Source organism: Bison bison, unplaced genomic scaffold (genome assembly GCF_000754665.1).
Source record: "Bison bison bison isolate TAMUID 2011002044 unplaced genomic scaffold, Bison_UMD1.0 scf7180017864216, whole genome shotgun sequence".
Classification (NCBI taxonomy): domain Eukaryota; kingdom Metazoa; phylum Chordata; class Mammalia; order Artiodactyla; family Bovidae; genus Bison; species Bison bison.
In genome coordinates this window covers 620,924-647,366 of record NW_011494788.1, presented here as the reverse complement: position 1 = coordinate 647,366, position 26,443 = coordinate 620,924, and the positions used below count along the sequence as shown (strand labels likewise).

At 38.8% G+C, this 26,443-nt stretch overlaps 1 protein-coding gene across 1 annotated transcript in view; it reads right to left on the bottom strand.

Annotated features, from left to right (window-relative positions):
- Nucleotides 1-5,691: 5,691 nt before the first annotated feature.
- Nucleotides 5,692-26,443, bottom strand: part of THSD7A (thrombospondin, type I, domain containing 7A) — a 487,905-nt gene continuing 467,153 nt past the window's right edge. The window contains exons 24-29 of the mRNA XM_010845433.1: nt 17,846-18,019; nt 13,935-14,030; nt 10,749-10,831; nt 10,186-10,396; nt 7,653-7,740; nt 5,692-6,964 (exon numbers count right to left, since the gene is read on the bottom strand). Of these exons, the coding sequence (XP_010843735.1) occupies nt 6,880-6,964; nt 7,653-7,740; nt 10,186-10,396; nt 10,749-10,831; nt 13,935-14,030; nt 17,846-18,019 (737 nt within the window). The 3' untranslated portion in view covers nt 5,692-6,879. The remainder of the gene's footprint in view (nt 6,965-7,652; nt 7,741-10,185; nt 10,397-10,748; nt 10,832-13,934; nt 14,031-17,845; nt 18,020-26,443) is intronic.

Genomic DNA, 26,443 nt, shown 5'->3' with positions numbered 1-26,443 from the left:
CATGGGCCCTCGTTAAGATCATCTCTGCCTGGGATAGAAAACTAGATTGTGGAGAAATAAAATTAAGAAATTTTTCTTTACCCAAAAGTTTAAATTTCGCTGATGGCCTAAAATTAACAACTACTTTGGTAGAGCCAGAATTGCCATTTAAAGATGATATGTAAGAGAGGACCAACCCCAATAGCCAACACAGACAGGAAAGATAGACATTGTTCAAATTTGCTAGTCACCAGAGAAATGAAAAACCATGAGACAGACTGAGGTTTTGTTCTGGCCTGGACTGAGTCTTTTCCATAACTCAAATTGTGACCAAAAAGCTATGGGATTTGCCTTGGGTGCTGCCAAGGGAAGGACAGAGGACATTTCACTCTGTTTGAAATAGTAATGGAAAAAGAAATGAAGCTATTTTCCAGTTGTATCTAAATTTAACTCATTTTTCTGTCTTCTCTTTTTCCACGCCTGTCACCATCATATTCATAAGATTGTATGGTCAGGGAGAAAAACATGGCTGAACATATATCAGATTGGTAACTTGAGTTCCCTTGGCAGGGAGATGCTATGGCAGAAGGTGGAAAGCGGGAGAGGGAGTGATCCTTGAAAGAAAAAGGGGGGGAAAAAAAAGATGCAACATCAGAAAGCCTGACTGCATGTAAGCACTTCTGTATGGACATACTGTTTGCAGACTAATGGACACTGACAAGACCTGTAAATTGTAGTGTGTGGTGGCTTTTCTTTGGAGTACATTTGGTGTGTAATGAAAGGAATCACTAGGGACTCAGACCAACCAGCAAAATGTAGACCAGTCATGTTCATATTTGTGTTTGCAGGACATAAATTAGAGTTGCAAAATAAAAAGTGAAGTTAGTGATTTGACTATGAATGTCCAAATACCTAGAGATACATCAGTTATTTTAAAAATTCTCCTCTTGAATCAGTTGTAATGAACAAGATAGAAAATAAGGAGGCTGCAAATCACTGTGTTTTCATCAGGCATTTGAGTCTAGCTATATATTTTGAGCTTTATATACTGTGTTTAACAGGTTCCTTCCTTATTAGCTATATTTTAGCAAATAGCAATTTCAAAAAATGTTTTAGTTGCAAGCTACCCTAACAATAATTGCAATGATTCATCTAATTTGTGCATCCCTTTCAGAATTTGTTAACATATGCATCTTAATTTGGAGTGAAGGAATCTTAATTTATTCACGTATGAGCTTCCACCTGAGGGTTAGTCTCCTGCCGGTAGACACAGGGAGAAGGGACAGGGAGTGGCTTGCCTTCTGACTGAGGGGGAGAAGCTCTGTACCGCAGTGTTCCAGAGTGTCTCAGCGTCCTCTGCTGCTTCCTACCTTGTAACGTACTGGAAACCAAGGGGTCCTTTGTCCAGGATGATTAAACTGTGGCTTCTGCAGACACTTAAAGGTTTGCATCTCTCAAACTTTCTAAATTGGGATTGTAAACAAAAAGACCCAAGAGAGGGCAATACGGTAGTAAAAAGATGTTTTTTTCATTGAAAATAAGTGTTAACCCACACTTCAGCAGCAAAGGATGCAAATTAAAACACAGATACACACAAGTAGTAGAATGAAAATGATCTCCGTGTTTTATGTTTATCAGCAACAGTTAATTTACAAATAACCCATATGAAAATGTAAAAAAGCATATTACATCTTCACATGCCATCTGTATTAACTGAGTAAAGCTTAGTGACAGTATTTGCAAATCTGTAGTAAATTGTACATAGACCTCTTGTGCATTAAAAAAGAAATGTACATAATTTAAAATAAATTACATTACACAATTTACAAAGTAATATTAACAAAAACTTCTTAGACAGCTGCCTTCTTATTTAAACAAAATAAATACTCAGGTAATTAAATTAACCAAAAAGAAAACACATTTAGGGGGTTATAATTTATAGAAAGACATTGCAAATTTAATAAAGTTATATTTTACAATGACAGATACTGATCGCTTCAAAAATCTCTGTGCTAAAAATAGGCAAGAAAAAAGTACCAGAAAGGAAATCTTAATGTTTATTTAAAAAAAAATAAACTTAAATAGACTCCTGAAAAATAGTTGAGAGAAGCTCAGTGAGCATTCAAAGCAGGTAATCTAGAAACTATTGCTTAAAAAAAAAATCTACAAAACACGGGAAGACTGACACCCAAGGACAGTCTAAATAGACTAGAGATTTTTGATCGCTGGAAACGTGACTCTCACAACTAAGTGTCTTCATAAAATTGCCCATTTTAACATCAGGCTTGGTAGAAGCACGAAAACATAAAGCTACAAAATTAACGCTATCCATTTAGCATTTGTTTTGCTCATTTAACAATGTAGACATACCCATTTTTCAGTGTCCCTGCTAGATACAGAATTATCATTATCGTATCACACCGCGTATCCTTTTACAGTCCCCTCTGCGCGGCCCACACTCCTGTTTCAGACCCTGAAATCCTGCTCTGTTAGCTGCGGCCACCAGAGGGCAGCACCAGAGGGGACAGGCAGCAATTTCAGTTCTCACATCGCAACCAGACCCAGGGAAGATGGTTGTCTGACCTGATTCCTCACAGATGTGTTCACGGACTGCTCTTCTTTCAACACCCTCAAGCTTAGAGGGGAAACAGAACAAGAAACACATTTTAATTTGATAATATATTTACAGATAGTGAGACCCTGGGCCATTTGGGAAGCCTGATTCTTGCAAGGCTATTCAAACCTTGATTCAGCCTAAGGACAGGCTCTTTTTTTGTCAGTTTTGAGAGCCGCAGGCCTCCCTTGCTGTCTCACGGGGTAGGACGTGTACAGAGACGCAAGGGGAAGGTTGGTGGAGGGGGGAGTACTGGGTAGGACTAAATCTAAGGTAAGAATTGACATTTTTACAGAAAAGGTCTTTTTGTGGGGTGGCGGGTGGGGGACGTCCTCCACAGCTTCCTTTCTTTATCCATATCTTTGACTGGTACAATTCTGTTTAAACCAAACTGTTCACACTCTAAGTGACACTTTGACTCCAACAGAAAAGAGATATAGGTAGTCACCTCTTTTCTTATTAAAAAGGTAGGCATGTTTAGATGGTTCTAGGGGAAGCAGACAAGACTAGTTGTTGCTAAGGGAGCAGGCTGGACAAGAGACCAGGCATTGATCATTGTAAAGGAGCAAGGGTATACAGCGAGTTGGAGGTTAGGAAAAATTGAGAGGCGTTACTTGCTTCCTGTGAGAAGTTTTAAATAACTGACTTTGTCTTGAAATGTCTGGGAACTTAAGAGGGTTCGGATTAAGCTGCTGGGACCACTGCCACCTGCCTGAGGGTGGAGCAGACATATAGCCCAAGCCTGCCAGCACGGCCTGACACACAGACATTACATGAGGAAAAATGTTCACCAAGTTTGAACGCCATACAGAGTGAAGGGTGATGTGTGCGTCATTTTCACTCATTAAGCTTTTCCCTTCTTTTGAATGTCTTAGATATGCATGTAAACAAAAGCCGTTACTAATATTTTACAATATCTAGCAGAGTGTCTTACGTGTGATAATTCAATACATATTAGTCTTATTACAGGTACTTTGTGCTTTGCTATAATTAAGAACATGCTTTTATGAACCCCTTTTCAAATTAGCTTTAAGCTACACTGTAGTGTCCTCGAAAAGGCTTTGAAATAAGGATTATAGTCAGTTTCCTAGCTTAGATATTGATGAATGAGCAAATCACCCCCTTTCGAGATCAGTTATGTCACTTCTATGTCATTTAAATAGAAACAGTCCAACAAAATAATACTGTGTCAATATTTTTCATTTCTTTTTCTCCCCCCAACCAAGCAGACCTTCGTACTTACAGAACAGTGATTCTTAATCTTTGTGGGCTCACAGACCATTTTGGTAAGGCAAAAGTGTCAATAGACAAGTTACTACTATATTCCCCTCCTGAATTCTTAGAATGAACAGGAGGAATACTGTTTTGATGAAATCCCAGTAAAGTATTTAACTCATTATTGACTTATGCCAAGAACAAAAATAAGGCTATCTTCATGTTATAAACATGAATATAGTAACCTTCATTTGTCCAAAATAGCCTCCCTGTATCTTTCCTAACAAAAGGCCAACTTCCAGTATGCTCCCTAGTATTAGGTCACACTGAATCTAGATTACTTCATACATGTAATGTTGCAAAAGGTAATCAATTTATGAGTAAGGTCACCTTAGCTTTTCATAACATAATTTTGACCTATGAATTCATTTAATTTTAACAGTATAGGTAGGAGGACACTTATCTGCTTTCTGAATGAATGCCATTGTATAGTATTATATCATTAGTAGTAACAGTTTATTCCACTCAACAATTTCAAGGGTATAAGACTTAGCAAGATTCTTCACGTAATGGTAATAGATTCTTTCTCAACCATTTTGGACAAATGGGAGCTCATTTTACTCAAATAAATCAACTTGAGGATTATTTGGGAGACCCCTGAGTACATTTATTGACAATCACAGTTTTAGGGTGACAATATTATTTTTGTCTTCCTCTTTTAGTGAGACAGATGAGATGGAATTGTTTTTATGCCTTTCCTTATTGAAAGCCTTGGTCTAAGGCAAAATTCTCATTTTCCTGATAACCTGTTTGCTCAGAAATGATTTACACATTGCTTAACACAGGAAATACTGATCAAGGTTATTAGTACATACCACATTTAATGCTGATTTAAATATGTAGAAATTTGCTTATTTGAGGGACAATGACATTCTAATCTATCTTTTGTAATCTTTGCAGATACTCTAGAATGAGGAGTAGGGTGAATTCAAACTCTAGTACGAAGGTGAAATACCTTCGAGTCCTAACCACTTGTACAGCAACACAGCTATGTTTAAGATAAAATGGCTTGTGATACTTTTTTTTTTTTAAAGACCTGAACATCTGATGTCCTGTCCTCTCCCAAAGGTTGTTGCAAAACTGTTGCCTGAAAAATGATATTGCTTTTTAATGGCACCTTTTGGATTTTCTTTTCATATGAAAGAAACCAGCCAAGTTAGGTATCATTTTACTGTGCCATTCCCAGGGCTACATCTGTGAAAAATATAACTACTTGCAATACATTAAGATGTTTAATGACTGTTTTTTGGTTTTGAAATTAAACCCTGATCACAGTCAGAGGGGAAATGAGTGAAAACTCAAGATGACATGATGGACAATTAGCACTGGGAAAAAACCTCTAGACCAGCAAATCATAACTTGCAAACGTGGCCTGCTGACTTTATAGGAAGTTTTATTGAAAAATAGCCACGCCCATTCTCTATGGACGGTATTGTGTATTGTCTATGGCTGTGTTCTCACAACGGCCAAATGGATAGGCTGCAACATAGACCTGGCTGGAATATTTACCATCTGACCTTTTACCAAAAAAAAAAAAAAAGAATGTGCCACCCTTGGTCTAGATATTTAATGAGGTCCTGGACAAAATATTTATTTTTCTCTTTTGAAAATTCTAGTTTTTGATATCATACATTAAAAAGACTTGCTTCAAATTTTACCACTGAGAAAGACTAAACTATGGATTTTGAAATACATTCCATCTGAAAGTAGGAAAACAAATCTGGGAGGAAAAAAAAAATCAGACCATTTTGATTTCTTTTAATTACAAAAAATCACCAATAAATTATTTTTTCCATCTGCTCAAAATTAAAAAGACAACCAGCTCCTTTTTTTCTTTTCTTTTCTTTTTTTAACAAAGATAACAAATATAAAAATCTAGTCATAAACAGCCTTCAAAGTACAATTAGAAGCTGACTAGAGGGGACCGTCTTTTGGAGGGTTAGTGAGTTCGGGACTTGAACACTGAAGTTATCGCCATGCTGTTGATATCACAGTGGCTGCAGCGATGAGGAAGTATGTATACAGCAGATGTAATAGCTAACTCCATCCTGTCGCCGTCCCAGCTGAACTTTTACTCTCTTCAGGACACAAGAACTTGTAAATGTCTCCACGACACTTTGAGCACAGATGTCTTCATCCCATATGAAAAGAGGCAGTTGCTATGGCAATACTGGTTAAGCGCCTATCATGCTGCACTAATATAGTGCAAAAATGTGCCTTCCATATAGCAAAAAAAGATCCAGGCAACCAGTTTGAAAATTAGGGAAAGTAGAAATGTACTGTATTAACACAAGCAAATTAGTTTTCCAGACAACAACCATTGTAAAATACTGAACTTGAGGACTCTTCTAAGGTACTAGTACATGTCCAGCATTCGCACTTTGGAGAGAGGCAAGAAGTCTTACAAAAGGGTCTTTGCCTCTGAAATGCAGCTCAATGAAACTATTATCAACCACCAAGATGCTGAATTTACTCAATGGGTTTTCTGCTCAGTTTAGAGCTTAGTTTTAGCCACCATTAAAATTGCTTATTAACAAGTATATAATCTGACATAATAATGTGTATCATTCAATTGAGTAGGCATGTTGTTATGTTTGAATATAGTAGTGTAGAGATTTTGGTATTAAACTCTTCATGCGAAAATGTTACTAGGGGTTAACACTGCAGACAGAGGCTTGCATCAGGCATCCTAAACTGGTCAGTCCCACCATCGTGTTTTTAGAGATGAAAGTGAATTATCAGTTGGTAGATTTCAGAAAAGATCACATAAGACTCAGAATGCATCATGTATCAACTAAATCTCCTAGAATTCTCAGGGCTGATGGTTTCGATGTAAGTAGTACTGACTTGGTATATCCAATGGCACTGTGATTTTCACTCCTTCCTTAATGATGATCTTTTAAGAAGTAACACTGTAGTTTAATCCACACAGTTTGAATAGCTTTGTGGCCTCTGGATATCCACAGCAAAGGCAGAAAGCTGAAATTGGAAGCTGCAGAGTAAGTTACGACTTACATGTCAGCATCTCCATCATAGGCTAAGGTCAAAGGTTTCAGCCGGTTGTTTTGCCTTCTTTGGGGTTTCTTTGGCTTCTTGCTGTTAAAAAAAAAATCAATAAAACTGTGAGAAAGAAAATCTTCAATTGTAATTTTTATTGCTTTAAATGAAAAAAACTGAAACAGTGATAAACCTAAAAATTGCTTAATTGCCTACACTTTCTAAATTCAACCCCAAAATTTGATTTTCTGGTTTTTGAATTCCTCAGTTTTATTCCTCTGAATAAACATAAACCAGAACCCTTCAAGTATATTATTATTCTGTAAAAGATAAATTTTCTAGATATAATTTCTCTGGTACTAATAATGGAATAATGTTATAGTATAGTCATTTATATTTGTCCACAAACTTTTATAAATAACACAACTTATAATATGTTTTAAAAGAGTTGAATTAGGTATTATCATAATCTCTTCCTCAGTAGTAACTTAATAAAAAAAGTACAATTCACCATAGGTATACAAAGTAATATATGGTGCTTGCATAACCAGGGGGAACAACTTGAGAAGATGACTTGGGGCAGTTCTGGCTCATATTCAGAAATTAAATGGTTCGGATTCAGTTGCTTTTAGATTATCCATCTATGCTTATTCAGAAACTCAGATGAACCCTAAATAAATGTGGAATGCTTATGTGGGACATTAGATCGCTGTTCCTGGTTATGGCCAATTGAAAGTATTTCCTCTGAAATAGATCTCCTTAGATTTTTAAATATTTAAACACTCACCAAGCTAGATAGATCATGGAGACAATGAAGATGAGTAACACGAATGCCCCAGCTGCTACACCATAAACCCAGGTCTTCAGTCTCCCATCTGAGAAGAACAGACATTGGTCATTAACTTACATTAGTCTGCTGTATATATTACAGTCTTTAACTATGACCAATGACCAGTCACATATGACCAAGTTCTTTGAAAACTCAAAATGAATTATTGCTTAGGCAGAGTTAATGATTAATGCAAAGCTGATATTATGTGTTAGATGCTCTTTCATTAAAGATAAATTCTCAATGAAAACTGAATTGAAAAATGATAAATAATGTTGCAATTCAAGTTCAGATTTCAAGTTAATATGTCTAAATTTCTGCTACTTCCTATATGGATTTTTACTTTAAACTCATGTGTTATGCTATATAAATGTTTTCTTCTGATTTTCATTCTATCTTCAGAATGGCAATTGTGAGAAAAGAAGAAAACAATGCAATTTCAAGAAAATTCCTACAACTTTTTTGATGCTGACAGGTATCTCAACGTAAATTTTGTCATTTAAATATTTTTTTCAGATGAAAGTAAATATATTTAACATTTTTGGAATTAATAATCCTTTATCTAGTTTATACTTTAGAGTGTGCTTTAAAATTAATTTGACAATATCATTTGTAAAAATAACCAAGTTTGATTAACACATGAAAGAATCTCAAAATAACTTTTTTCCTGTCTTTTCCATTTATGGAATCAGATAAGACAGGAGCTTTTTTTCTAGTTTTATGACAGGAACATTTAAAATTTGGTTTTCTGGTCTCATTCTCTTTGAACTTCTGTTTTATATTCTGAATAAACTTCAAATGGATGATAGTATTAATGATTTTGTCTAACTTGTTCCTCACACCATTTATTTTCTGTTATACCCAACCAGCTAAACATTAATTTTATTTATATTTATTTTTTTAAACATTAATTTTAATATTGAAATTATAGATTGGGCAAACTGACCCCACAGAGACTGGCTTATCCAACATTTGAAAGATGTCAAAATCAGTACTATGATGATGATGATGATTATTTTTGCCTAGAGCTGGATCAACTTAGGAGTTCATTCATATGCTGGAAATAAACCAAGTTAATATTCTAGATATTCTTTTTTTCAATTCTAAATATTTTTAAAAACTGAGTGAGTTCAAAATCAAAAGAACTGTTCTACTGTTGGGTTTATCCGTTCTGAGAGAAGTTCAACAAATATTTTTGGGTTTTTCAGAAAACAAGAGCATGCTCTAATTGTATGTTTTTATAATGTATACCTTTTTAATATATTAAAATGTTCATTTTAGGAAAACTATAAAGTGAAAAATGACAATAATAATATGTTATATTTAAAAAGCAGTTTTGATATGAGGAGATCTGCTTGGATTCTTGGTCAAGGTCAAGACTGCAAATGGCCATTTGTTGGTCCGCCATCTTGGACGCTGAGAAGAAGAGCTGCCCATGCTTACACAGACAGGTCAGCTTTACAAAATAAATTTTATCTTCAGATCAAAATCTAATAAAGTCAGGGATGATATGGTTATATATTAATCACCCAAGTGGTGAAAATACTTTTAAAAAATCCCAGTAGTGATTCACCAGTAAGGTAGAGTGTTTTGACTCCATGCATTAAAAATACAGCTGTGCTAGCTATGCAAATTCTTTCCTTCCTTTCTCAAGTTTCTACTGGCGTTAGGAAGAAGTTTATGCTTTGCTTTGCCTGGCAATTTCCTTTGGTCATGAAGTGGTAATCCCTCTAGGGTGTGAGGAGAAGTGGCATGAGCTGTAACATATAGCTCTCGCAGCACATTTTCAAACACCAGCTTAGTCCCAGGGGTGAGTTTATGGCTGAATCAACTGAGGAGATCGAATGCGCAGAGTAAGGCTAGAATGTGATCAGCCTCCAGGCTTCACGTCCATTACTGGATACATTATGAGCTGTCTGTTTAATGATATGGGTCTGGTCAGTCTCCAAGTTTAGACTGTCCCATCGAGACAGGACGGCTCCACGCCTGTCCCCATGTATCTGGTCCTAGTACAGATTCTGAGTATTTGAGTGTGCCAGCTCCAAGCACTGACAGAAATTGGTCTGGCTGCCAAGCATCCCCTGCATTACTGACCTTCCCATATAGGGTTCAAATATTTAACACTCTGTGGTCAGATGGAAAATTCTTGAATGTCTTTTCATAGTTTTGATTTGTTCTAGTTCTGCATGACAACACACTTTCCCCCTAATATTTTCACTGTTAGATTGCTTTAATCAATGTGAAAATAATTCTAAATTTATGACTGAAATTTATCAATCCTAGAATTTTTCTCAGAAGAGAGCAGATTCATATCTCTGAATTTTGAGTATGATTGTCTTTTTCATAATAATTGTAAAAATTATACGAATATAAGACAGTATCAAAAGAAATGACTACAGATGAAATAATTCTCTCTTAAGAAAATGCTTGCTCATTATTGGTTAAATATACAGCCAAGGAATGCCGCATCAGCACTGTCTGGTAACTTCACCTGGCCCAAACGGCTGCAGAAACCAGGTCCTTCCCCGTCCCACTGGGTTACTGGAGGGCTGGGTTGGATGCACTGCCCGACTGGTTTTCACGTCTCCTCTTTTGTCCTCCACAGTGGGTATCACCATCACGGGGATAAGTGTGCACTGCTCAAGTGTACCATTGGAAGACATGACTTCAGTGTACCCTTCTTCACAACTGCATGTCCTTGTCTGCAGGAGAACAAGACTTACACTGTACATGCAAGGTGATCTTTGTAAGTATACCACACCTGACCTGAATGGCAGGCTTTAAAGAAGTACTGTTCTGGAAATTTACTCCACGTAATTTCTGTCACCACTATGTAAAAAATAACACACTTTTTTGGTACCTTATACAAATTTATTCTAATGGTAGAAGGAAGTGCATTCAGAATTATTTATACTGGTAAAAAGAAGTAGTCCCAAAATAGAATTTTTATGCCTCAAGACATTTTTTGGGGGGTGGGGGGGATGGATTGTACCAGAAGCAGTGTGATGACAAACGATGAAGCTGGCTTGTCTACTCTAATGAATTCACACATACCTCGCTACAGTATGAGTGGGGTTGACTACACGGTGGGTTACAAGACCTGTCAGCATCAGGCTGGCGCACCACTAAGCAGCCCCCTGCAGAACAGAAAATCATATTTTGACAAATAGCATCTCTTGCAGTGATAAAAAAAAAAAAAAAAACCATTGCTGTAGAGGGGTCTTTGAATCCTGAGCTGCCTTGGGAGTCCCACAGACTTCTGAGGGCAGCTGACTGGAATACCTGGTTAACCTTGACCACTTTATTTAGGAACTTGAGACCCTTCTCATTCAGAGGACACAGTACTTGCCACCCCAGCAGGTGCTCAGTAAGTACCTGTTGAGTAGATGATTTTATAGCCGATACTTTGAAAACACTAATTGTCTGCAAGCTAATGTCATAGTTTCTGAGACCAAGTCCAACATTAAAAAGCAGATTTAATTCTCTTTTAAAGTTAAAATTCTTTCCTTGCTTTTCAAATGAACAGTCTTCAACTTAAGATACCTTTTTGATTTATGTGACAACCTTGTAAATGGTTTTTTTTATAATACGTATTTCTTTTGGAGAAAGTCACTAATTCAGGATTTTTTTTTTTTTTTGGTATATAAGAAAACAAATGCAGCTTCTAAGTGGTATGTCTGCACTATTGTTTTAACTTGACACTGCAGTTCTCCAGTGACTCCTCTTATTTCCTCCTCCTTCTCGAGTTTAATACCAGGTATGCCACAGTTGTTACAATGAAGTTTTCAAGATGAGACTAGATGTCATTAAGAAACAACTGGTAGCATGTAAAGAACTAATAGCTTCAAACCACACTTGATCAATTTCACAGAATTTTAGCAAAACAAAAATTTTCCTTTATTTATGGAACTGATGATCCTCTGGAATCTAATTAAAGGTGTTAATTCTTTGCCTTATCACTTAACATTATAAACAAAATATTCACAGAAAAATTGTTATGGAAAAGCAGTTAGTCATTGCAAGGCAGCTGGAGTGACATGGCTGTACTGAAGTTATCAGCATTAAACACATGAAGACAAAGGAAACCATTGTGAGTTTCCTGTAAGGACAACTATTCATAAAATTAGAACAATCGATCAAGGTAGGTAATATACTTTACATGCTTGACTATTTCCCATAAACAGTCTCACCTCTCCTAAAAGATGGGAGAAGAATGCATATAGTGTTTTATCACAAATCATTTACACAAATTTTTTTTTTTTTTTGCTATAAAACAGCTTTAGACAGGGATAAATACATGGGATACTCTATGGAAAAGAAATTGAAAATATGATTTCTACAGGTAAGTCTTCTAAAATTTGACTTACCTTATATTGGGGAATAGCTCCAATTTCAGTGTGAAAAGAACTTGTAATGTGTAGAATAAAAGTCAGACAACAATTATTTGCATCCATATTTGGGGGGAAAAAAAAAAGAAAACACTGAAAACTAACAGGATTCACTGGGAAAGCTATAAAACTCCTGATTAGTTTAAAGAAGGTAGACATTCATTTTCAACACCTGAATTGAGTGGTGTCCATGCATGCTAATTCACTTCAGTTGTGTCTGACTCTCTGTGACCCCGTGGACTGTAGCCAGCCAGACTCCTCTGTCCATGGGGATTCTCCAGGCAAGAATACTGGAGTGGGTTGCCATGCCTTCCTCCAAGCAATCTTCCTGACCCAGGGATTGAACCTGCATCCCTTACATCTCTTGCATTGGCAGGCGGGTTCTTTACCAGTACTGCCACCTGGGAATGACCACCTCTCTCATGTCTTCAGGTTCAGAAAGCCTGTGCTCCTCTTCCCAAAGCTCTGTCTCCCCCTGTTGCCTCTGAGAGTGCCTTGCTTGGCTTTTTTTTTTTCCCAGAAAATGACACTGTCAGAGAGTAAAGGGTTTCCTGGTAGGTATCTTGTCTTTATTATAGATGTGTCCACTGAGAGTTGCTATTATCAAGTGTTTCTTAACCCAGATTGCTTATGTATAAAATCTTATCTTCACAAGAACACAATTTGACATCCTGCTCTAGCTTTCATAGGCTGGAAATGCATAATTAGGTTTCAGTAAATCCAAGTAACTTAAAATTCAATATAAAAATTTATGCTTTCCAAAAAGCATATTGATCCCTGATCCTGTCATCTTACTGTAGATGTTACAATTAAATTTACAAATGGATATTACTCAGAGGCACCAAAATGCACACTACCTTTTTCTCTGCCAGAGGGTCAAAACAATGGCAGCAGGTCAGTGTTTGAGACACTGGGCACCCATCTTCTGGGTCCATAGGCTTGATGCTGAGGTTCTTCTTCTGACCTTAGTTCGTTGATAGGAAATTTTTGCAGGGTGGCTCACTCTATCTCGGGAGCCAATTTTCTTCCCTCTTCAAGGGTCTTTGGGATCCCTTGCATTTACTGGACTCAGATAAGGAAACTTTTAGTAAATGTCTTGGGAGAAGGAAATGGCAACCCACTCCAGTGTTCTTGCCTGGAGAATCCCAGGGACAGCGGAGCTTGGTGGGCTGCCGTCTATGGGGTCGCACAGAGTCGGACATAACTGAAGTGACTTAGCAGCAGCAGATTAATTCTATGGGGTCTGTTTGGGTCAAAGGGAATTAAAAAAAAAGCTGTTCATTTGGATGTCTCCTTTCAATGTATAATAAGATTTGAGTGGGGACAGAGTAGGTACTGTGACTACTCAGATGCTCTGAGCTTGAGTTTTACCAATAGGTCTTGTATCTTAGTTAATTAAAAAAAAACTAGAGCTTATAGATTTCTGAATTTAAGCAAAATATTTGGATTTGTATAATCATATTATCTTGGCAATGTTTTTGGACTGCCTATATTGTCTCTAAGGCACAGAAACAGATATAGTCAACAAAACACTGACTTTTTAGCATGTAGTAAGTTACTAATATATAAAACTTTTAAGAAAACAATCTGAGATTAACTTATAATAGTAATTTATTAGAATTAGACAGTAATATCTAAAATGGCTTGGTGAGGGGGAATTTAATTGAAACATTTAAAAGTAAAATAATTTATCACTGGTCATCAGGTACACAGCTCAGGTGTTGTGAACTCAACCACATGTGGAATACTGAAAGAATATCTCTGTTTTCTTATTTTCTTTAACCAATTACACGTGTGTTATAGGAAGACTTTCAAAGAACGTCTTCTTTGAAAGAAGGAATGGAAGGTTTACCTGTTACATTTACACCATCTGATCTTTGACACCAGACTGTTCGGGAAGAGCCCTTCCAAGCACTGGCCATCCATTTATACTCGTAACACTGTCCATCTGCAGGGACACAATACACATTAACAGAGGCATTCTGCAGGCCAGGGGGACATCACGGAGACAGGTATTAGTGAAATATTTATAAACAATTAGAAAGGGATAAGAAGTCCATCCTGAATGATTCAAATGTGAAGTTACCATCCTGAAGTTGCCATATAGATGTTACAAAATTCCAGATGCGTGCCTAAATGCCAACTAATTTTCCAAGTCGGCTACCACACTGTTTGATGTGAACCCAGATTTTCAATTTAAATTTATGTTTTATTTAAAGCATTATATCAGACATACAAATAAGGACAAATAACTGAAAAAATATATTCAACTACCTATCATTCAATTTTAATAAATATTACTGTTTAGTCATATTTGCTTTAGTTTTATTTGTTGGTGAGTAAAAAATACTAACAAACTTGATGGCCTGTTATAGTCCTTCCTGATCTCCCTCTGTGTCTGTCCTGCAATATGTACTATTTTGAAGTAGATACAAGCATTTCTGTGACAGGCTTTTTATTCTTTGAATATGACTATAATATAAATATATGTAATCCATAAATGACTTACAGCATTATTTTTAGGCAGTTTTAAAAGTTAAAAAGCATTATATTGACACATGACACATATATCTTTTTGAAACTTAATAGCCAATGTTATAGACGAACTATTTCTATGTGATTTTTTAATACAGACACAGTCAATTAATTTTAACTGCTGCATAGAATTCCATGATACTAACTACAATTTATTTCCTCTATGGATGAGCTTTTACGTTGTGTTCAATTTATACTATTACAACAGTGCCTCAGTGGCCAGCCTTGTGCAAGCCTCCTAGTGTTTCTTTAAGGTAAATACTTAGAAGGGAAATTTCTGGGCTTTACTGTAGGGATAGCTGCAACTTTACTAAACACAGCTCATTGTTTTTCTTTAAATGGTGACAGTTTACATACCCGCCAGTAGTGAATAAGAGTTACTATTACTCTAAACCCTCAAAAACATTTGTAAGTTCCAGATTTAAATTTCTTGTCAGTGTTGAGGGTATGGAAAGCTATCTTGTCATTTTAACTTGCAGCTATTATCAAACAGTAAGAAAAACGTTTTGCAGCATTTAGATTTCCTCTTGTGAACTGCTTATGTATATCTTTTGGTTCTCCCCAACCCTTACTGAAATCTATGCCTTTTCTGAGTTGTGGGAATTTTTTATTCTAGAATAACAGTTCTCAGATGATGGTCCGGGGACCAGGGATGCCTTTGGCATTCCCTCAGAATATGTGTCGGAGAAGGCAATGGCACCCCACTCCAGTACTCTTGCCTGGAAAATCCTATGGACGGGGGAGCCTGGTAGGCTGCAGACCATGGGGTCGCTAAGAGTTGGACACGACTGAGCGACTTCACTTTCACTTCCATGCATTGGAGAAGGAAATGGCAACCCACGCCAGTGTTTTTGCTTGGAGTATCCCAGGGACAGGGGAGCCTGGTGGGCTGCTGTCTATGGGGTCACACAGAGGTGGACACGACTGAAGCGACTTAGCAGCAGCAGCAGCAGCAGCAGCAGAGTATGTGTGTGAGGATTTTCCCCTCTAACTGCACAGCTGGGTAAGTAAGCCTGGACTTCCCTCACATATAGAAACTAAACTAAGATGGCCATAGACTGAATGCAGAGGCAGATAAGAGAATCCAGCTATCTTGAGTTAAGCCAGATGTTACAGAGACGTGGAAAAGTGTAAAAGAAGACCATGCCTGTCATAAAAGTTATTTTCTTTTTGCTTTGGAAAATAGTTATTTTTTGGGAAATATGTTATGATAACATACAATTGATTTGTGATTGTTTTAAATAAGTTACCAAATATTTAAAAACTTAACAGTTGTCATTTTTCAGTGTGCAAATGTTTGATATGTATACATCAAAGAAAAGCCATTTGGGGTCCTCCACAATTTTACAACTGTGAAATTGTCTTCGAATGCTGAAAAGCTTTAGGATAGTTGTTCTAGACATGAATTCCTTCAAACTGACTTCAGATATCTCTTCTGTGTCTGTGGCTTGTCTGGTTTATGAGCTGCTTTACTGTGTGCGCATGCTCAGTCGCATCGCATTCTCTGTGACCCCGTGGACTGCAGCCCGCCAGGCACCTCTGTCCATGGGATTCTCCAGGCAAGGCTCCTGGAGTGGGTTGCCATGCCCTCCTCCCATTTCAATATGTAGAAGATTTAAATTTTGATTTAAAAGTATTTTTATTGTTTACCATTTTTGTTTGTGATCTTGGTGTTGTACTGGGGAGATTTTTCTCATTTTTTTTCTACCCAACTTTATTTCTTAAGATTTCACATAAATGGGAGTTGTCTGTTTAAATTTTAGTAAGACTCATAATTAAGGCCATCTAGGTTTTAGTGTGTGTGCATGTGTGAGCCTATCTGACAGACTTGGGTTTTAATAGTTACAGAATCTATGGTTTGCTTCTCTATTACTCTTGATAAATAACATTCTAAATAGCTGTCAAGTTTTTACATTTATTAGCAAAATATATTCACAGAAATTATAGTTTTTAAACACTATCAGTATTATAACTGTGTCCTCTTTTTTGTTTCATTGAGTTTTCCATGAGGTGGTCTACTTTGATCAAAAAACAAGCTATTGGTTTTATTGATTATCTTGGTTATTTTCTATCTCACTGAATTTGTATTTATCTGTATTACTTGTATGTTATCTCCCTTTACTTTTCTTTTTTTTTTATTTAAATTGAGTTGAAAGTCGAGTTTATATTACACTTTTCTCTCTCCTGTATAAACACGTAATGCTTTAAATCCCCTTCTAAATACTTTGCTGCTGCACCCTGCATACATGTGATGTGTAATGCTCTAGAAATGCAGCTTTCAGCTTTTAGTTCTGTGGGTACATGAGAGAAGTTCTTTGCAATTGTTGTTGCTGATTCCTAACTGTCATGATGGGGTAAACAATCCTCTTTCTTTTCTTGGGCATTAACTCACTTATTGTAACTGCTGTCCTATCTCTCCTTCTTTACTTACCCTGTCCCCAGAATATGGATGGTAAATTTGAGAAAATGTAATCAAAGGTGGATAATTCAATAATTCCTGGGTTAAGTCATCTAGTCAGGTGGCTTTTTCTGTAAGCACTGTTCTCTAACATTCTAAGCTTTCCTCAACTTTTCAGTAATACAGATGTTATTTTGGCCCTTCTTTGCTAATATATGTCATGCTCCTTAATTATTTCAGAACATAAGCAAGAATGAGAAGGTTTTCTGTTGAGCAAGACATTCTCTGCTACATGACAATAATGCTCTGAGGTTTTTGTAAATGTATTGCTTATATTGGGTGCATGGCTCTGTGTGTATATACATATACACATGACATAGAAACATATATTTTTATATATTCTGTTTATAAAATTCAGACCAGTCCTTACCAATACTTTATCAATTTCTGAGACTATAGTAAAATGTCTCATTTTGCTATTTCTTTGTAATTTTTCTTTTGATTTAAATAAATTGAGGATATTTTTAGATTCACATTGGACCAGGATTGTTATAGGTATGTACAAATAACATGCTCCAAATGATCTTAGCTTGCTTTAACTCATAAAACTTAGAGATACTCTTAAGTATTTCATACCTAACTTATGAAGGGTGGCAAGACTCTTTTTCTCTAAATCTTTAGAATTCAGAATCATACCCTTAACCTAATTCTCAACTTTTTAAAAGTGAGATCTTAGCAAATTTCCTTATCTAAGAGAAAAATTTACACTTTTTCCTTTGCTTATCAACACAACACTAAAATAAACAGGTGTTATGAATGGTCGCACTCACCATCACATGGTTTTGTTTCCAGCTTCTGCTCGGGGCACAGATGTTGGTTCTCTAGTTCTTGTATAATCACTGCTCTGGAACGGACCTGTATTCCACCAAAGCCGAGGTCCTCGCCATTCACACAGGTCAGCTGACACAGGCTCCAGGAAGACCAGTCCTTCAAATAACAGTCACCTGCAAAACACAGGGTGGTAGTTTATACCCTTGCCCGTAAAGAATAGCCAGCCAGATCATCATTTTATGTTTAAGCCAATTAAGCATTGTTTTTAGGTATGCCAGTCATACATGATATTGGTAAGGCGTATATTCAGTTCAGTTCGTGTCCGACTCTTTGCAACCCCATGAACTGCAGCACGCCAGGCCTCCCTGTCCTTCACCAACTCCCAGAGTCCACCCAAACCCATGTCCATTGAGTCAGTGATGCCATCCAACTATCTCATCCTCTGTCATCCCATTCTCCTCCTGCCCTCAATGTTTCCCAGCATCAGGGTCTTTCCAAATGAGTCAGCTCTTTGCATCAGGTGGCCAAAGTATTGGAGTTTCAGCCTCAACATCAGTCCTTCCAATGAACACCCAGGACTGATCTCCTTAGGAAGGACTGGTTGATCTCCTTGTAGTCCAAGGGACTCTCAAGAGTCTATTTATACATTTGTGCTAAAAGTGTCATTTTCTGAGTGGATGTTACTGAGTATAGGCTATGTGTTGCTTAATGATATCAAATGTAAACTATGTTTAAAGCAGCTTGTCTGTCATGATTCCCCTTATCTTAAATGACAACGATACTGAATTAACACCAACCACCGCAACTCTTGTCATTATCATCATAAAGAGGTTTGCTAAGCACTTGGTACTATTAAAAGAAAATATAAATAGACAGAGGTCTTGTTATCTAGGTATTCAAAATTTTGAGGAACTTGAAGTCCAAGGCTTGGTTCCTGTTTCTTCTCAAAGCTGTGGTGGTGAGACAGCCAACCAATCTGCTCTGGTGTGGCAGTAACACACACAATTTCCTCTGACCTGTATCTTCAGTCTACTTCTGCCACTCTCTTCAATTATATACTGAAGAATAATATAGATGCAAAATGATGACACAAGTGCACAGACAGCTGAATTTTCACAATCTGATTAAATACCCATGTAAGCAACCTTGAAATCAAGCGACCAAGCGTTCTCAGAATCTCAGTAACCCTCCCCAGGTTATGCATGGAGCAGAACCACACACGCTTTCTATAGTTTGGTTTCTTTCCCTCATTAATGTTTGTGAGATCCACCACAATTTGCTCATTGTTACTGCTGTGCTTTATTATATAAACATACCACCATTTAATATCCATTATACTACTGACGGGCGTGTATAGAGTTGTAAATTTTTCTCATTATGAATACTGCTGTTGTGAACATTTTAGTGGGTCTTTTGGTGAACTTACATAGGTATCTCTTTTGGGTTTATAACTAGAAACTAGTTATAGTTCTGTAGAATTGTTGGGTCATAGTATGTGTTCATCTTCAATCATTTTCAGAACAGGGAAGACTTAATGCAATACACCTTTCCCATACACTAATTCATTCTTTAGGACACTGCTTGATGATACCGTTCAGAGGGTACAGTACATTTTGATAAATACAGATCCATAAGAAGTTCTTATCACTTTATTTCAGCCATATCACCTAATTTATATTGTCTTATATTATGCTGAAGATGTCTAACGTTAGCACAAAGTTGCCTGCAGATCTGATTAATGAAAAAAAACTTGTGGCAGGATTAAGAAGTTCTGGAAAGATGTGAATTATTGACAAACAGATCCATGTATAATACTGAAGTGGACTGAATTTTGTGGGCCTTGATTATAGTGTGTTATTATTACTCTGTGTAATGTCATCCTAAAATGAAGGAAATTCTAGTAAATTTTGGAATTGCTAGGGAGAAACTAGTAATAATTTTTAAGCGGTCAAAGAAAGTTTTAGAAATATTTATATCCCTTAGGAAATGCTCCTTTTGGGTCACTCAGTTTTTAATTATACAGGAGAAACTATTAAAGATGAAATAGAGGAGCTCCTGTCAATATGAGTGTAGTATAACTTCATCTCAGAGACCACAAACTCCATGGAAGTAAAATACACCTTTTTACCACTAGGCTTTAGCTCTCTTCTCATACCACTTGACATAGTGTATTTTGACACAAAATTCAATCTTTTAATGTTAGTCTGTAAATTATACAATTAGCACGCCAAAATAATCTATGTCAAGCTTCCAAGATTTAATAACAGTAAATGAGTGTGAGGCACTGACTTGCATAAAATATATTTTTATATTTTGTCATATAAACCACTGTAATAATAAAACTACACTCTGTCTGCCAAAGATAATTACAACTGTTTGAAATGCATTTGCTACCTCAATATTCTACTCTTTAAGCTTATTAGCTCATATGTTGCTAGCTTTTAAACCCATCATTGGAAAAAATTAGCAAGAGAGGAGTGGAAATGAATAGATTGTAATTTACAACAGGAGCCTCCCACTGGATTTCTAATTTGCTTTAATTAAAATGGTGAATTGCCCTGTTCTATGTTACTATGAGATCTTGAAGTTTTTCAAGTTGTTTACAACAGATTTTATATTGGAGTCCAGTTGATTAACAATGATGTGTTAGCTACAAGTGTACAGCAAAGTGATTCCCTGTACCTATACAAGTATCCATTAGTTTTCAACTTCTTTTCCCATTTAAACTGTGACAGAACATTAAGCCAAGTTCCCTGTGCTATGCAGCAAGCCTTGTCAATTATCTGTAGGAGTGTGTATATGTCAGTCGCAAACTCTCAAGCCACTTCCCAATCCCTTCCCCCCTGGTAACCAAGTTTGTGCTCTTGTGAGTCTGGATCTGTTTTGTAAATAGTTCATTTGTGTCTTTCTTTTAGATTCCACGTGTAAGCACCATCCTTCTGTGACTTACTTCACTTATTATACTAATCTCCAGGCCCATCGCTGTTGCTGCAAATGGCACAGCTCCATTCTTATTAATGGCTGAGTAATATTCCCTTGTATGTATGTACCACATCTTCTTTGTCCATTCCTCTGTCAATTACATCGACACTTGGATTACCTCCATGTCTTGGTAATTGTAACCACCACCACCAAGAACACAGGCATGCGTGAATCTTTTTCGAATTATGCCCAGGAGTGGGACTGCTAGATCATATAGTGGTTGTATTTTTAGTTTTTTAAGCAGCTTCCATAATGCACCCCTAAATGGTTGTACCAAATTATATTTCCACAAACTGTGGGAGGGTTCCCATTTCTCCAGTCTCTACAGCACTTACTGATGTTGACTTTACATGATGGTCATTCTGACAGGTGGGAGGTGATACCTCCTTGAATTAATTTGCACTTCTCAAATACTGACAGAAACCTCAGCAGAACAGAGTTGAGAGCCTGGGGTTTGTCTGAGGTGGGGTTTGGCTGGTGAAGGGAAATGGGCAAGAAGTAATGACACACAAACCCTTGGGTGTTTGTTCTGGCACATTCCACTCTCATTGAGAACCCAGAACAGTACTTTCTGTAAGTCTGCTGCTACTGCTGCTAAGTCACTTCAGTCGTGTCCGACTCTGTGCGACTCCAGAGACGGCTCCCCCGTCCCTGGGATTCTCCAGGCAAGAACACTGGAGTGGGTTGCTGTTTCCTTTAGTGCCCCAATAAGCAGAGTTGGGAATGAAGAAATGCTGCCTCCTCGTGGCCATTTTGAGTAAAAGCAACTTTAAAACAGGTGCACAGGGGCACTTAAAACTCACAAAGTCTGCGGGACTGTAAGACTCCTTCCTTCAAGAAATGGCCTGGGGTACATAATAGAATAACAATTCAAACAGGGCAGGCTTTTAAGAAGCCAATTTCAGGTAACTTTACTCACTGTTTAAAAGAAAAAAGGACCTAACAAAGATCCTCAACATTGTCCATCATTCTGTTCTGTTCTGTGAAGTCGCTCAGTCGTGTTCGACTCTTTGCGACCCCATGGACTGTAGCCCACCAGGCTTCTCCATCCACGGGATTTTCCAGACAAGAATACTGGAGTGGGGGTTACCATTTCCTTCTCTAGGGGATCTTCCCGACCCAGGGATCAAACCTGGGTCTCCCGCATTGCAGGCAGACGCTTTAACCTCTGAGCCACCAGGGAAGCCCCATCATTAGAGGAATGCAAATCAAATCTATACTGAGGGATCACCTCTCACCTGTCAGTAAGGCAATCATCAAAAAGTCTAAAAACAGTAAGTGCTGGAGTGGGCCTGGAGAAAAGGAACTCTCCTCAGTGCTGCTGAAAATGTAAACTGTTATCATCCACTGTGGAGAACAGCATGGAGTTTCCTTAAAAACCTAAAGACACAGATACCACATGGTCTGGGCTATTTCAGTTCAGTTCAGTTCAATTGCTCAGTCATGTCCGACTCTTTGCGACCCCATGAGTCACAGCACGCCAGGCCTCCCTGTCCATCACCATCTCCCAGAGTTCACTCAGACTCACGTCCATCAAGTCAGTGATGGATATATACACAGAAGGACCTACCAGTGATCATTCTAGGTGAGTTATGTCAGACACAGGAAGACAAATATCATACGGTATCGCTTATAGATGGAATCTAAAAAACTGATACCAAAAATTCATTTACAAAGAGACTCACAGTCTTGGAAGAGCCACTCAGGATTACTGAAGGGGAAAGAGTGAAGGCAGGGTTTGATCAGGATGTTGGGATTAATATATACACACTCAAGTATCTTAAAAAAGAGCATCACCAAGGGACTAGAGTACAGCTCAGGGAAACCTAGTTAATGCTTCAGCATACAGGAGAGAGGCAAAGCATCCCCCAAAGACCAGATATTCATCACTGTATACCTCTTCAAGTTGCTGTATCCTGCAACCAACTCAGCACTGGAAAGCAACTATACTTCAGTAGAAAGTAAACATTAATGTGATAAATGAATAGCCTCCAATATTCCCCTCAGGGCTCAGTGACCTGGGCTGCTGCCACAGCCCTGGAGACTGAGCTGCCTGGGTCTGAGAAGGATATGCCAGCAACTGAGCCCCTGTTGGGGGGGGGGCTCCCCTGGTGGCTCAGCTGGTAAAGAATCCACCTGCAGTGCAGGAGACCCCTGTTGGATTCCTGGGTTGGGACAATGTCCTGGAGAAGGGATAGGCTACCATTCCAGTATTCCTGGGCTTCCCTGGTGGCTCAGATGGTAAAGCATCTACCTGCAATGAGGAAGACCTGGGTTCAACCCCTGGGTCAGGAAGATCCCCTGGAGGAGGGCAAGACAACTCACTCTAGTATCCTTGCCTGGAGAATACCCATGGACAGAGGAGCCTGGCGGGCTACAGACCGTGGGGTCGCAGAGTTCTCCATGACTGAGCAACTAATCATTGCACTGCAAGACCTATAGTGTTTGTCCCCGCTGGATGAAAGCACAGTCTTGGGACCCAGACTGGCTCTCCACAGCCACACCACGCCTAAGGTTCCCGGAGGATGGTGGACCCTTTGGGCTGGAGGAACTTTGAAAAGATATCTGGTCTCCAGGGCTCCCGGTGGTGGGGTTCCTACCTCCAGATTCCTTCCTTAGTGGCGTCCAACTTAATGACAGCGCATTCTGCAGGGAAGAATGGAAGGTTTGGGGTTCTGTCAGGTAGTGGGGGTGAAAAATGATGGGCAAGAAGCAATGAGACATGAGCCTGTGGGTGTTCTGGCACATTCCACACTCATTCACAACTCAAAACAGGCCTTCTCTCTGAGTCTGGGGCAGCAATAACCAGAAGCGCTGCCACACTTGGGCTGTTTCCAGTAACAGCAGCTTTAAGACCAGTGCTTGGGGCACGTTGAACTCCAAAGGCCTGCAGGGCTATAAACACCTTCTACCCTGCAGTCATGGCCTGGGGTACCTAACCAACTAACACTTAGAATTGGCTTTGTATACCTGTGGCGGATTCATTTTGATATTTGGCAAAGCTAATACAATTATGTAAAGTTTAAAAAAAAAAAGTTATACAATCATAAAAAAAAAATTGGCTTTAAAAAAGCAAATTTCAATAGGTAAATGTTAATCACACTCTTTAAAAGAAAAAAAAAAAACAAAACAAAAAACACCTACAAGGATCCTTACCAGTGCCCACTAAGAGACGTACAACCGAATCTACACAGAGGCATCACCACCGGCTTTGACCCATCAGAATGGCCATCACCAAAAAGGCTACAAAAAGTAAGTTCTAGAGAGGCTCTGGAGAAAAGGTGACCCTCCTCCAATGCTGCTGAAAACAAAGCGCTAACAGCCTCCCTGGAGAACAGCATGGAGATTCCTTAAAACCCAGACACAAGTACAATATGGTCTGGAAATCCAACTCTTGGGTGTACATTTGGAGCAAAGTATGACTGGAAAAGACACATGTACCCCAACATTCTTTGCAGCACTATTTACAATAGCCAGGACATGCAGGCAACCATAATATACTTCCAGAGATGAATGGGGGTGTGTGTGTGTGTATATATACATACATACAAGAGGATGTTACTCAGCTCTCCCAATGAATGAACTAATGCCATTTGAAGGAACACCAATGATCATTCTAGATGAAGTACATCAGACACAGGAAGACAAAGGTCATAGGGTATCAGTTATAGATGGAATGTATAAATTGGTACAAAAGAACACCTTCACAAAAGACAAAGACACAGTCTTGGAAATACCACTCAGGGTGACTGAAGGGGAAAGATCGGGGGTGGGGTGGGGAGGGTTTAAGCAGGACTTTGGGATTAACACATATGCACACTCAAATATCTCCAAGAGCATCAATAAGGGCCTACATTACAGCACAGGGAACCCTACTCAACACTCGAATACCTTATGGGGAAAAACATCCCCCAGAGATGAGATATTCATCTATCTTATCAAGTTGCTGCATACCTACAACATACTCAATGTTGGAAATCAACTATATTTCAAATAAAAATTTTAATTCGACAAATAAAATGAATTGCCTCCTATATTCCCCTCAGGCCTCTGTGAGCCGGGCTGCTGCCACACCCCTGGAGTCTGGGCAGCCGTGGGTGAAAGTCTGGACGGTCCTCGGATATGCCAACAAGTGGGCCCCCATAGGACCTGGAGTGTTTGTCCCCTCTGTGTGAAAGCACAATCTTTCACCCGGGCTGGCCCGCCACAGTCACACCAAGCTGAGGGCCCCCAAAGAAGGTTGGGCCTTTTGGGCTGGAAGAGCTCTGAAAAGTCATCTGGTCTCTAGGGCTCCCAGTGGTGGCGTTCTTACCTCCAGAGTCCATCTTTAGAGCTACCTGACTTGAAGATGATGACAGCACCTTCGGAAGGGCAGAACTGAAGAATTTGGGATTTGTCCAGAGATGCGGGTGAAGAGTGATGGGCAAGAAGTAATGAGACACAAGCCCTTGGGTCATTGTTCTGGCACATTCCACTCTCATTTACAACCCAGGACACAATTTTCTCTGACTCTGGTGCCCCAGTAACCAGAGATGGGGAAAGAAGAGGTGCTGCCGCCTCGTGGCCATTTCTAGGAACATCAACTTTGAAACAGTGGTCAGTTCAGTTCAGTTCACTCAGTCGTGTCCGACTCTTTTGACCCCATGAACTGCAGCACGCCAGGCCTCCCTGTCCATCACCAACTCCCAGAGTCTACCGAAACCCATGTCCACTGAGTCGGTGATGCCATCCAGCCATCTCATCCTCTGTTGTCCCCTTCTTCTCCTGCCCTCAATCCCTCCCAGCATCAGAGTCTTTTCCAATGAGTCAACTCTTCGCATCAGGTGGCCAAAGTATTGGAGTTTCAGCTTCAGCATCAGTCCTTCCAATGAACATCCAGGACTGACCTCCTTTAGGATGGACTGGTTGGATCTCCTTGCAGTCCAAGGGACTCTCAAGACTCTTCTCCAACACCACAGTTCAAAAGCATCAATTCTTCAGTGCTCAGCCTTCTTCACAGTCCAACTCTCACATCCATACATGACCACAGGAAAAACGTTAGCCTTGACTAGACGGACCTTTGTTGACAAAGTAATGTCTCTGCTTTTGAATAGGCTATCTAGGTTGGTCAAAACGTTACATCCAAGGAGTAAGTGTCTTTTAATTTCATGGCTGCACCATCTGCGGTGATTTTGGAGTCCAGAAAAATAAAGTCAGCCACTGTTTCCCCTGTTTCCCCATCTATTTGCCAGGAAATGATGGGACCAGATGCCATGATCTTCGTTTTCTGAATGTTGAGCTTTAAGCCAACTTTTTCACTCTCCACTTTCACCTTCATCAAGAGGTTCTTTAGTTCCTCTTCACTATCTGCCATAAGGGTGGTGTCATCTGCATGTCTGAGGTTATTGATATTTCCTCAGGAAATCTTGATTCCAGCTTGTGCTTCTTCCAGCCCAGCATTTCTCATGATGTACTCTGCAGTTCAGTTCAGTTCAGTCTCTCAGTCATGTCTGACTCTTTGCGACCCCATGAATCGCAGCACACCAGGCCTCCCTATCCATCACAAACTCCCGGAGTTCACTCAGACTCACGTCCATCGAGTCAGTGATGCCATCCAGCCATTTCATCCTCTGTTG